Source organism: Plutella xylostella, chromosome Z (assembly GCF_932276165.1).
Source record: "Plutella xylostella chromosome Z, ilPluXylo3.1, whole genome shotgun sequence".
NCBI classification, from domain to species: Eukaryota; Metazoa; Arthropoda; class Insecta; order Lepidoptera; family Plutellidae; genus Plutella; species Plutella xylostella.
In genome coordinates this window covers 1,061,265-1,074,699 of record NC_064012.1, presented here as the reverse complement: position 1 = coordinate 1,074,699, position 13,435 = coordinate 1,061,265, and the positions used below count along the sequence as shown (strand labels likewise).

Genomic DNA, 13,435 nt, shown 5'->3' with positions numbered 1-13,435 from the left:
GGTATTCTTTGCAGCAACCAGCCTTTGTTTGTGTCGGTTTAAAGTCTTCTAAATTCGCAACGGAGCAAAGTAAACAAAAGCTACCGAGATCCTAAGGCTGATTGAAGTCTGTCTGCCTGCCAGTCAAAGCAGCGTAGCTCTAGCCTATCGATTGTTGTTGAATCAGGTTAGGTATTTTAAATGAATCTGCAAAGCCGTTTAAAGGTTATGGTTATTAATCATACATTTCGCGGGTACGATGACCTGCGAATGTCAATGTGCTGGGACCTACCACCACACTATTAAAATAGCACCGGTTCTATACCAACCTTTGTAGATATGTTGACAATACACCCAACTCCCAACTGAAACCTTGAAGTTATAATTTAATTACCACTCTTCTGAATGACTTGTTTGGTGAAACGCGCTATAAATAGGTACACTCATCAAAATGATTATCAAATGACAACATTACTCTTCATTATATTAATTACAAACACGTGACATCGGCGCTCGTATTGGGCGAGCCAGACACGCTTGTGTTACTACGCTTACTTACTAGTTACTATCACTTTAGTTCGCCGAAAACCAGCTACCGAAAACTTCGACAGAATTCCTTGAACTCGCGGTTCTCTTCAGCCAATAAGAGTATAATTGAGGGATGTCGGTTTCCGGCTTGTCCGGTTCAGTGTAGCGGTGGAGTTAGTGCCGTGCGGAGATAGGCCGAGTGGAGCTAGGCCAGCGATGGGGGACGAGGACGGGGGCTCGGACCGGGCGCTGGGCCGCCCGGCGGACGCCCGCTCCATGGGATCCTCCTCTCGCTACACCTCCTACAACTGCCTCACTGGCTGGGACAGCTACGATAAGATACCCAGGTAATGTATTCTAGCTTCGGAGGACTTTTTTTTCTACATTTGCTTCAGCAGTGCGATTCTACATATAAAGCTAATTGTCAAAACTCGATTCTGAATCCGGAGTGAGTTTTGAAATTGGCATTCTGTAATTTCCGCAATTTCGAGATTTTGACAAATAATGTATGAGATGACATACGTGAAGTGAAAGGTGAAGGGAAAATGAAGATCGAAGTGAGATGTCTGATTTTACAGAATCGCAAAGCAGGTGAATTTAATTACTATATTCAATTTCATTACTAGTATACTTTTAAGAACGACAAACACTATGACAGTATAATTGAATGAGCGTCACCATGTGATGAGAACTAAGAAGGATTGTTTTGATATAAGTTGACGCAAATATTGACTTATGAATATTTCGCAAAACTTTGTAACACGCTGTCTGTTAAATCAACAATCAAGTATTCAGAGGTATTTTTGTTGTAACATAAGTAGGTACCTACATTACATACAACATGTAACAGTACAAGTCATGGTTTCAGGTTGATTCCCTTATGAATGTCTATCCGTCCTCTCTAATCTACCTATCCTTCTATTTCCATAAATACATAACGCATGAGCCTTATTATTACTCCCAATATTGAGGTAGGCACATTCTGTCCAATTCACCATGTGTCTAGGTAAGGCAGCGTAATCTATCATCAGTAATTCATTGAATTGGCGATCCGCCAGTATCTACCGGGAAAGTACAGTCAACGCCACATTGGACTACTCTTCCATACAAATTGTGACTCTTAGCTGGCACGAAATAACGACGGTACAACTTCCAATGTCTTGATTTATACAACACCTCGACTGTACCCACTGGAAGACCGGATATGAGAAGTACGGAAATGATTGCCTAGTAAATTACAATTCTATTAATATAGACAGTTTAAGTTGATGAAAAAAAGCCTTCTTTGTGTCATTAAGCCATTGGGATGTTTGCCAAGATTCCCTATCGCTTTTATGGATGGACCTTAGAGAATGATGCCTGGTATTGCTAGTACCTTGTTCAAATGTCCACGGGGCAGGCCGATTCAAATCCACTTTTTTAATAATTTGATGAAGTGGTTGGTAAAGATCAATTAACATAAAATATACATGTACTACTTCTCTAACGATTCTAAACAACGACTCTACTCTCTAACGATAGTAAAGAGCCTAAATAATACTAACTATGTATACTTAATAACAAAGAAATAAATTCAGCTTAAATGTATGTAAAAAATTAGGTAGTACTTTTATTAAAATACCGGGGAAGATAGAGCGAACATTCAGCTTCAAATAGAGCTCTACATTCCTCACATTTCGTGACCTTTATCTCTATACGAGACGACCGTCAGGAGTTCGGGTGTTATTTCTAAAATACGTGTTTTCTAATCTTATAACCCACTTAGCCTAGACACATTACATAATATGTAGGTACATAAGTTACAAAGAGCCCTTTTCCCAACAGAGAGTACATAGTAAAAAAAGACAAGTGAGAAATGTATATTTATACGGTGGATAAAACATTTGGGTTTGAAATATTTAACTCTACAGGTAACTGTATAAAATCAGATAACAATTTTAAAATATGAGTAAGTAGGTAGGTATAAGCATAATTATTAAGTATAAGCAAATACATAGACTGGTTTTGTGGGTCATTATTAATTGTACTGTGTTTTTTATGATTAATAAATACATTGAAACTGAAAAAAAATTAAACATCAATATAAATTTACTTATGTTAAATATAATAGATTAATATAACATATATCGGCGTTTAAAATGTACTTTGTATTAGTAGGTATATTGAAAAAACAATTTGAAAACTTCACCCTTGGCTTACGAGTATAATTTTGTTTTTCATATTATTTGCTATGTACATATGCCTCAACTTTTTTCATACACAGGGTAGAATTTCATAGTTGGTCGATCCGAAAAAGGCAACTCAATGTATCGATTACAAAAACAATATACTACCTCCTACAATAGCATAATTTATTTATGTGGTAACTTTTGTATCAAAAAAGTCAATTAAAGAACTTAGTTTCTTTACTTTAATATTTTTTTTAGTAAACTGTCGAGTAGGTAATATTGAAGTTTTTGCAGATTCTACCGTGAGAGGTACTTAATTGTTTTTTTGTGGCTCACTGATAAAGTTCAACCTGTAGGCGGATGGCACATAATAATAGAGTGACTGTACATTTTTGTGTACTCAACTTGAACAAATATTTCTTTGATCGTTAATTCTATCCAATCCTTTGTTTAGTGATGTGGTATAGTATATTGTGTACATTACACGTTGTGTAATGATATGCGTATCGTACCTATCATCAGTCTTTTATTTTACTTGTTACTATTCATTCTATACTATTCACTGACCCCTGACCATAAAAGGGAGGTTGATATTATTATAGAGATTTTTAGATAAATAACGCTGTTGATTTCCTCCACCTACCTGCAGATGACCGACACTCAAGGAGGCTCCTTCAATGTGGACCCCAACAATATTATTTAATATTCTGTATGTATGTATGCCTGTAAATGTATCACTAGAACATTTTCTATGCTTTTGTAATTACTCTACTACTGCAGTTTTCTTACTTTCATAGTAAGAATTGCGCGGTTCGGATGCTCCTTAGATCAATACTAACTAACTTCTAAACTGTAGGCCAAGTAATTAAATTCTAAACTAGTTCTAGTGTTATCTAAAATTAAAGTTCCAGAATTGATTATGTTTTGTGATATCGATTGTGACTACACTGCACTACTTTCTTGTACTTATTAGACTTAGGTCTTTCCTTATATAATTTTAAAATCCTGTACCATATAGGGCTGTAATTTGTAATTTATGATGTTTGTACGGCGGGCAACGGTCCAATCCTTGGTATTATAACAAAAGATATACGCAATGCGCAATCTTTCATCCCTTTTTACAAAAGTGAAAATACCCTAGAGTCTAGTGGATAACAGGAAACGATCACTATGTACATAATTGAATTAAATTATTGCGCGAAATCATCTGAAATATAGTTGGTTTATTGTCATCGAATAATAGCGGTACCTAATTAGCGAAATTATGTAGGCAATGATAGCGATTATGAATGGCTAAACTATAGAAACTAAGTAGGTTTAAAACATAGAAATGAACTCCTTTGGCAATGCGTACTCTGATACTAAGATAGTCTGATAATATGAGTATCGGACAGCCGATATATCAGAAACATACTAAAACCCAAGACCAGAGTACAAATATCTATCTTTAAACAAATATCTGCCCCAGCCGGGGAACGAACCCGAGACCATCGGCATAGCAGTCAGGGTATCTAACACTAACCACTACACGATTCAGTCGTCAATTTTAAATTTTGTTTTACGATCCGGCGAATGGGTTCGATCGGTGGAAGAAGTGTTTGTATTTCATGTTCCGATTCTTATGAAAACAGTTTTACTCAACAAGTTTCGATGCGAAATTATCGTGAGAACCAGGAGGGTTACTCTATACTGACGATAAACGAACGAACGAGAGTTGTCGGGCAATCGGCACTTTTAGTACAACGAGATAGAGTCGAGGCTCGCGATCGCTCCGTAACATCGTTTTTCATCTTAGAGAGTGACCCCGGCCCTGGCGCGGCGCCATGCAACTTGCCGCAAACTTGAAATGCTCAACATGTTCGAAAACTTCACTTAAATTGGGTTTATTTCATGATAACTGAGAGTTTGTTTTATACTTTTCGAAAAAAAATCTATATCTGCGTTTTAATATTATATTTTATTACTATTCATCCAAGTAGATTACCAGAGGCGTATTTAATGATTGCGCGCCCTGGGCTCCTGTAGTTTTCCGCCCCATCAAGGAATGAAAGAAAACAAAAAGAGCAGTCAGTGTAGAGTAGGTACCTACCGACCTACATTTTTTCAGTATATATATTATTACTCTATGCTACATATGTATAAGAACATTGTGGTGATAAATTAGCATAGATAATAATATCTTACGATTTTTTTTTTGGATGGACGAGTACATTTGACTGAGTGAGGCAAAAAAAATATAATATTCTTTAATTTCCTTCAAAAATACAGAGGCGGAAAAAAACTATATAGGTACCACCGGTTTAGAAAAGAACAAACTTAAAAAATGGCCGCCTTTCATACTTAAAAAATCCAGCACTGCTCGTCACCAAAATACCTCGGAGTGACCCTGGATATCCCTCACGTACAAAACCCACTGACAAAACGCCAAGAGTAAAGTCAGCTCCCGAAACAACCTTCTGCAATGGCTTACGTCTACCAGCTGGGGCTCCTCTCCGCAAGTTCTGCGAACAAGTAGCCTAGCACTCTGCTTCTCAGCTGCCAAATTTGCCTGCCCCATATGGGCAAGATTCCCATTCCTCAGAGCCTGAAGACAAAAGTCTTCAACCAGTGCGTCCAGTCGCTCAGCGTGCTGTGAAGGAAGCTATGCTTGGGGTTTCTCTGATGGATCTTATCAGAAATGAGGTTATCCGTCAGAGGACTAAGGTTACCGACATAGCTGTCAAAATATGCCAGCTGAAGTGGCAGTGTGCTGGTCATATCTGCCGAAGAACCGATAACCGTTGGGATAGACGAGTTCTCGAGTGGAGACCACGAACAGGCAAACGCAGCGTGAGACGCTTTCCTGCCCGCTGGACTGACGACCTTAGGCGGGTGGCGGGTAGTGGTTGGATGAGGAAGGCCGAGGACCGAGTGTTGTGGCGCTCCTTGGGAGAGGCCTATGTCCAGCAGTGGATGATTATTGGCTGATGATGATGAAGATATGGGCAAGGTCCGCGCATGCTAGAGAAGTAGATTTTGCTCTTAACGACACAGTTCGTATAGTAACAGGATGCCTCAAACAGACACCGCTCTGCAAAGTCTACTCTCTGGATGGGATAGCACCCACTAGCATACGGCGAAAAGTGGCATGTTCTGTGGAGAAAGCCAAACAAGAATGCGACTCCAGACATCCACTTTACTCACAAAATAACGCACCTTCCCGCCTTAAGAGCTGCAAAGCGTTTCTAAATAGTGGGGTGTCCTTAATGGATGAATACCCACAAAACGCAAGGATAAGGCTCTGGGAGGAAAAGCAGCCCCAGAATCCTTTCCTATCTTGAGGAAAAACTTGCTCCCGATAACAGTCTCTCCTGGCACATTTGGAAGACTCTAAATGGGTTGCGAGCAGAGGTAGGCTGCTGCAAGGACAATCTTTGCAAGTGGGGCTATACCGTTGGTACCAACCTATGCGACTGTGGTACCGCCCCCCAGACTATGGAGCATTTACTCTCCTGTCCCCTGTGCCCTTCCACCTTCACTCGGGAAGACTTACTCCAGGCCAACCAGAATGTTATCAAATTGCTTCTTTTTAGCCTGGACAAATTTAAAAATTCGCATGTTCACTGAAACGAAAGAAGTGTAGAGTACCTACCTACCTACATAATATGTATAATAACATTGTGATGATAGATTTGCATAGATAATGATATCTTCCGAACAAAAAAAATGATTTTTCTGGATAGACGAGGACATTTTAGAACATTTTGAAATAAACTTGTGCAGGGCGACTGAGAGAGGCCATTTTTTTTTTCTTTAGATTTCCTTCAAAAGAATTACCGATGCGCAAAAAAATTGGACTATTCCACTGGTTCAGAAAAGAACAAAGGCCGACTTTCATTCTTTAAATCATATTTTTTAAGACATGAAACCAACATGTGGAAAGATCTAGGCTAGCTAGATCTAGACGTCCTAAAATTTTGTTCTGTACTTTTTTAATTTTCCATCCTAAAGCCCAAGGGCGGCCTGCCGGCCGCCCCTGGGCCGCCCTTCGCCGCCTGCCGCCCCGGGCTGTAGCCCTTTTAGCCCTAGGGTAAATACGCCCCTGTAGATTACACACACGGGCAATGAAAAAGTTCCACTCACAAAATTCCGACACCAAACGAACAAAATTTTTTCAAATATTTAATTTAAAATTTCAACAAAATGATATTGTTTTTAGTGGGTAATATCCTGAAACTCTGTTTAATGTACTTTAATGTTGCAGAAGTCGTTAGCTGTCGGCTAGCTTAAAGCCTTTTCCGCTTAGGAGGAATTTGGTACTTTTCTCAGTGGAACCTTTTCATTGCCCGCGATATTGTGTATTTATAAGCATCTAGTTGACAATTGGCACCTTTACCATTATCTTTAATTTAACACCACCAAAAATTGTTATTATTAGAGAGTCTGTCTTTCTATATTTAAACAAATATCAGCTACCCGATACCCATATCACAGGCTCTTCTCTTACTAGCTTGGGGTCAGATGGCCGTGTGTGAGATTTTGATACATATTATTGCATAATCAGCTAAATTATAGGAAAAGTTCCATATTTTGAATTCAGTTCCATTTCACTTTATTTTGTAGTACTTAATTCAAATATGTTTCAGTAATAAATGAAAAAGAAAGATAATATCTTATTTTCATATCGAAAGGTGAATGTCAAATGTATACACGTGGTAGATTGAATTCGGCAATCAATATTTTAAACTGAAACATCGTCACGGCAACTTACGGCTTTATAAGTACACTAGCTGTTCTCGCGAGCTTCGCTTCGCCTTAAAAAGTTTTCCCGTGGGAATTCCGGGAAAGAAAGTAGCCTATGTTCTTTCTCAGGGTCTAGACCATATGTATACCAAATTTCATCCAAATCCGTTCAGTAGTTTTAGCGTCAAAGAGTAACAAACAGACAGACAGACACAGTTACTTTGGCATTTATAATATTAGTTAGGATAAATACAATAGTACCTATTAAAATGATACTAGAAACGGAACTAATTTCAGAGTGAAAATCTCTGAAAGTCCCGGGTTCAATTAGCCGGTACTAGCACGAGGAGGTCGCGAACTGTCGAGAGTGTAAGACAAAGAAGGAAAAATGAAAGGTCACAGGCAGACGACTAATGTGTGGTATTTTTAAACCCCGGAGAAGAATTTACGGTTTCGTAAGTTAGTCGTGTAATGTTTGGAAGTTGCTGCGAAAATGTAACATGCCACAGACATTTTGTCGGAACAAATGATTAGTTTCTATGCCCATAATTATGCAACGTGCAAAAGTGGTAACTGTAGTAAGAGGGTCATTAGGAAAAGCTTTTAGAAATTCGTGAAAAAAAGTTAATAACTTCAGTTAATTTTATCAGCAGGTAGATTTGACTGTAAGTTTCTAGGCTGGTATACAAAAATATGTGTCCCCAAATGCGTATCAAACTGTCAAGTTATACGAGTAATAATATACATTGCTTTGAATCTTAGCTCAAGAGGTTTATAACAGAGGTATACACGTGTACTATATAGGTAATAGATGAGAATATGTAATGAACCTGTCAACCACACGCAATGAACAGCAATTAGGTACCTAATAGACAGTGCAGTGTCATAGAATTTTATCATTGAACGTCCAGAATTATAAACTTCTAACCAAAACCTACAAAATGAATGTAAAATTTATAGTAACAATCGAAGTCGGATTAGATAGAAGTTTGGTAGATATAAAAGTCAAATGAATAAATTCAATTCCTATCTCAATCTTGGAATGACGTAAAGTCTAACTTAAGATACTTTTCGGGTACTCTTTTTATCTAAATAAAAAATCTTATTTTAGCCTTCGCAATGTCACTTTTTGATTTGGGAAGCTTTTTAGAAAACAATAAAGTGTACTTATACATAATAAAATAGGAAACACGCTAATGTACATTTTGACGCAAACAGAAATAAAATGGGCCCCAGATCCACTTTTGTATTTAATAGAAAATTTTTACTTTTATAACGTTAATAAAATAATCAACGTCCCCTAGATAATTCGTAAAATTTATATCGGAATATGTATAAGTATAGCCTTAAATAACCTAATTTATGAGAGAACTATACAGCAGTATACTAGTACTACTTAGTAAGTATCCGCTGAAACTTAAAATAGGTACCTACTGTATCCGTATAGCCAGCGACGGAACGGACCAACTGGTAGTACGGTGATGGTTTAGGTTCGATTGCTGGACGGCGCAGCTACCTATTTGCGAACAATTTCATATTTATTTTTGTGTAGTTAACTAGGGCATCGTACTTTTAACAGAAATACCTCCTGAGTGTTTTCTCCTAACTGGATACTCGGTATTTTTATCTTGTGTACGGCTTAGACATATTGACAGTCTACAGAAGTTGTACGAGTAATGCAATAGTACAAGTCTGAATTGGGACCTATGCTCTAGTTCAGGTGATAGTTGTCGCATTAAATTTAAACTTTAAACCTAGTTTCGATTACAGGAAATAGGATACCGAGACATGGCTCGTTGAAAATGTATGCGCTCAGGTAAAAGGTTGTGTGTTCAAAAGAATGCTCTGAATCGAATTTAGTACTTAAGTACAATGGAATACAGGATCAAATGATTACTTTTGCAGAGTTTCCTAGAGTAAATAGGACATGCGGCTTGTGGAAAATTTGATGAAACCACGAGATAAGATAAGATACTACACAAATCCGATATGCATTGTGAGGTGAATCAAATGAAAACAATCTGCGGACGGCTTCAGACAACCGCTTTGACTTTTTGAACGCATCTCGAGTTTTAAAATGAGAAATTTACGTATACTGAGGTTTAAGTATAATAGGTATCTACACCTATTTGGTTTCAAAGCAAGCGTAAACCGAGAAAACTAAGTGAAAAGTAAACGATATTTTTACATAATCCATCTGACTTTAAAAAGCTGTTTTTCAAAATCATTCTTGGATATACTTAAGAGGATAAAATCATTTGAAACAACTTACAATTTGGTGTTATATATTGGAGACGATGACTTGACAGGCGTAGATTGGGACGCCCTCCCACCCGCTGGACCGATGACCTCACTCGACAATTAGCCGGTAGTGGCTGGCTGAGGAAGGCCGAGGACATAGTGCGATCTATGTGATGGAAGAGGCCTATGCGCAGTGAACGAATGCGGGCTGATTATGAATATACAGTTCATACCATCCTTCATTATTAATTATTTTATTTTAATTCACGACTGTCTTTTTAACTTATGGATAATTATCAATCAGAGGTCCATTGTCATCGTCCCTGCAGCTGCTTGTATTTGTATATTCACTACACATGTCGTGTCCGTTGTTCGCACACAATCATGTCATAATGTTATTTCATGGTAGGTACAGTTGGACACTAGCTATAAGTGATGCGGTCTTAGGCACCAAACAGATGTCGAATTCTCATGTCACAAAAACAGTTTTACGACCATCATGAAACCTTAAAACTGGATTAATTCCAGTTATTTTTAAAACGTGACCCTCACACCTTTTTGTCTATGATTAAAAGAATAGACTTTATCTGCACAGACAACCGACACACACAGCGCTCGTGTGGCATCGCTCTTACTCAATAAATAAATAATGTATCATCATATCCGGTCATTTATTGGCATTTTACCACGTGTCGTGTGTCGCTGCCGACTGTACTCCGTTGGAAAACAGAACACTGTTCTGTATTTATTTATTCGATTTTTAAAACAAAGGCCTTTTGTTTTCTCTCTTATTCGCCAACTGTGTTAAAAATATTTTCGCTCGATTGTGTTTTCAATTCTTTCGCGCTTTGTGCAATTCACTCTGCAGTCTGATTATGCTGACTCTACATGCGCATACCGAGACATGGCATGTGTCTGCTTAAAGCTTAAACTAAAGATTGTGTAGGATAATCTATTTCTCAGACATAATTAATCAAAGAGTACAACATGACAAAATATTATCTCGGTATACGCGTGATGCAAAAACTAAATTCTCACTGAGTTGCAGAAAGGATCTTTAAGTTAATGTCGGCATTAAATATATTGTTGCCTTGCTTTGACAGTATACGGACAGAAAGAGACATAAATAGATTTAATGTCGAAATTAGCTTAAAGTCTCTTTCTGCAACTCGGCATAAGCATAATAAATTTTAATTTTAAGTTACTTACGTAGCAAAAAGCACTACTTTACTTAAGTACTTATAAATATAAATTATTACGAAGTTGTTACCGTGAAGTAACTGTAGGTAAACTTCAGCCGGCTTTTCCCTGCCGAGTGAACATGCTTACTTAGTCCTTCATAGGTACTACATAAATTAGTTATTGAGGTTGTCACTCGGCTTGCATTCGCAAATGAAACCTACATACATAACATACAGCGTCACGTGGTTAATAAATAATATTTCCAACAGTGTTTATGTGTACAATCGCAATTCGTCTGATCAATTATGTCGATTCTGAAGGCAGAAATTCTGATTTTAACGCTGTCAAACTAAAAAATTTGCTAGCATAAAATTACGTTTACGGAAACAATCATAGAGTCGAATTTTAAACAAAGAAATTAAGGTTTTGACAGCACTAAATTTAGAATTCCTGCCTTCAAAATCGACATCAATATCAATATTAAAACATATAATTTTAAAGGAAATTTCTTGCAGGCATCATTTTATGGCCAAAATATTTTTTTTTGGTACAAAATATTGAGACTTTTTTACTGAACTGATAACTCAAAAAGTACAGATGGCAACATTTGCAGGACACGCAAATGGATGTTCCTGCCTAATGCTGATGACGAAGACGATTTAATAATCATTCCAGCAATTTTATTGGTGACTGGGGTGCATGGAGGGATCAATCAATCAAAAATAATCTCACGAGCAATGAAAAAGTTCCAGTGACAATAGCACCAAACTACCCCTAAACAGAAAAGACTGGCTTAATGATGCCGTCTTGAATATTAAAATACATTTAACAGCGCATCGTAATTATTGCTAATATAATAACTAGTAATTGGCTTTCAACTGTTTATTTTTAGTGTTATACTGTTAAATTTTAGCTGTAAGTTTTCCATAAAATAAAATAAAATAAATAAAATTACCTATTAGCAACTAAAACCGTAAATATTTGGATGAAATTCTTTTTTTTATTGTTTCATTTGGTGTTGATACCGAACGGAGATGATTGTTGTAAGTGGAACTGTTTCATAGCTCGTCGCTGCAGTACATATTAAGGACTCTACACACCAAACCCGCCGACCCGCCGACACAGCCCGGCGGCTTGGTGTCGGCGACTTTGTTTCAAGAATCATGTCGGCGACTCGTACCCGCGCGTGCAAGTACTAAAAAAGTTGTACTGATTTCTTGCCGCCGACACTCACCGACACAGCCCCATGACACATGTTGGCGGGTTGGCGGGTTTGGGTCGCCGACACCAAGCCGCCGGGCTGTGTCGGCGGGTTTGGTGTGTAGACTCCTTTAAGAACCATTAATGTACATACATACTGAAAAAGAGTTTTGTTCGTGTTTTGGTATATTCATCTTAAAGTTTTGAAAATGAAACAGTGCGTATCAGCAGGACCTTTGCCGGCATAAAAGCAAGTAGAAGCGAAAAACAATTGACCCTGTTTCACATTTTGCCTGGTTAGCTACTCGCAGGATTCGAAGCAATTATTGTTTTCGCAAGCTAGCAAGTAATGTTAATCTTAATTCAAGGTTAAGTGCTTACATTATATTTTATGATTATTTAGCAAATTTCCCTCTTAGGTTTTACTCACCGGCCAGTCTGAGTCTAAGACCGGCCTATCACACCCGGACACTTACGAGTATGTATACCTAATAATGAAATTGTTTAGTGAATATTATATTTTGCTTAAAACAAAGTATACATAATTACGTACTTACCCAGTATCCCCAGGCGGCGGTTTTTCGGTGCCGCGGTGACAGGGACATAATGTATTATTCTGTTTTAAAGTTTTTTTAACAGTTACGGTACTACGGTTTTAACTTTCATAAATAAATTATTCTTTGCTTTACAGGTAATAACTACGCTAAATATAATGTATATTTATAGATATATATTTAGTAGAGATCCCACGAATATTCGGCAACTATTCGGTATTCGGCCTATTCGGCCAGTTTTTTCAGTATTCGGTATTCGGCCGAATAGTGCGTACTATTCGGGCCGAATACCGAATAGTAAATCATGTAAAAAATGACTTGTTATTTTAATCAAAATTGTGTATTTATTTCCAAATCACAACATTTTAGTACTTAAAATTTAACAGTATTTAGTTGTGCTGGATAAAAACGAGCATTTCAGCATTTTTTGGTAGCCCACGATTGCGCTTTTCATACCAGCCTCAGAAAATAACCTCTCACTATAAACGCTACTTCTAGGTGAAGAAAGATAAGTTTTTGCAAATTTCAAAAGGTTCGGGTATTGTTTTTTGTTTGCTGACCACCACTTGTAAGGATCGGCCATCCGATCTAGGCGAACTGTTATCAAATAAAAATTCAATTCGTTTGCCACAGCATTCTGCCTCCAAATAATTAGCATTTCTCATATAATCTTTAGCGACTTCTTCAAAGCTGTTCCAGGAACAAAAAAACAGGTTGTAGCGCCGAATATTCGGTATTCGGTATTCGGCCAATTCACTATTCGTGGCAACACTAATATTTAGTTACATAGGTATTCTATGTAGGGTCAATAAATAAATATGAATCAGTAACGTTTGCCCCATATTTGTAGGTATGTTTAAC

At 37.5% G+C, this 13,435-nt stretch overlaps 1 protein-coding gene across 7 annotated transcripts in view; it reads left to right on the top strand.

Annotated features, from left to right (window-relative positions):
* LOC125491180 (potassium channel subfamily T member 2) overlaps positions 1-13,435 on the top strand; it is a 73,898-nt gene that overhangs the window by 33,083 nt on the left and 27,380 nt on the right. Inside the window, exon 2 of one of the 7 annotated variants that reach the window (XM_048632484.1) lies at positions 557-854. The exons of the other annotated variants lie outside the window; for them this stretch is intronic. Coding sequence (XP_048488441.1) covers positions 724-854 — 131 coding nt within the window. The 5' untranslated portion in view covers positions 557-723. The remainder of the gene's footprint in view (positions 1-556; positions 855-13,435) is intronic. 7 annotated transcript variants of the gene reach the window in all.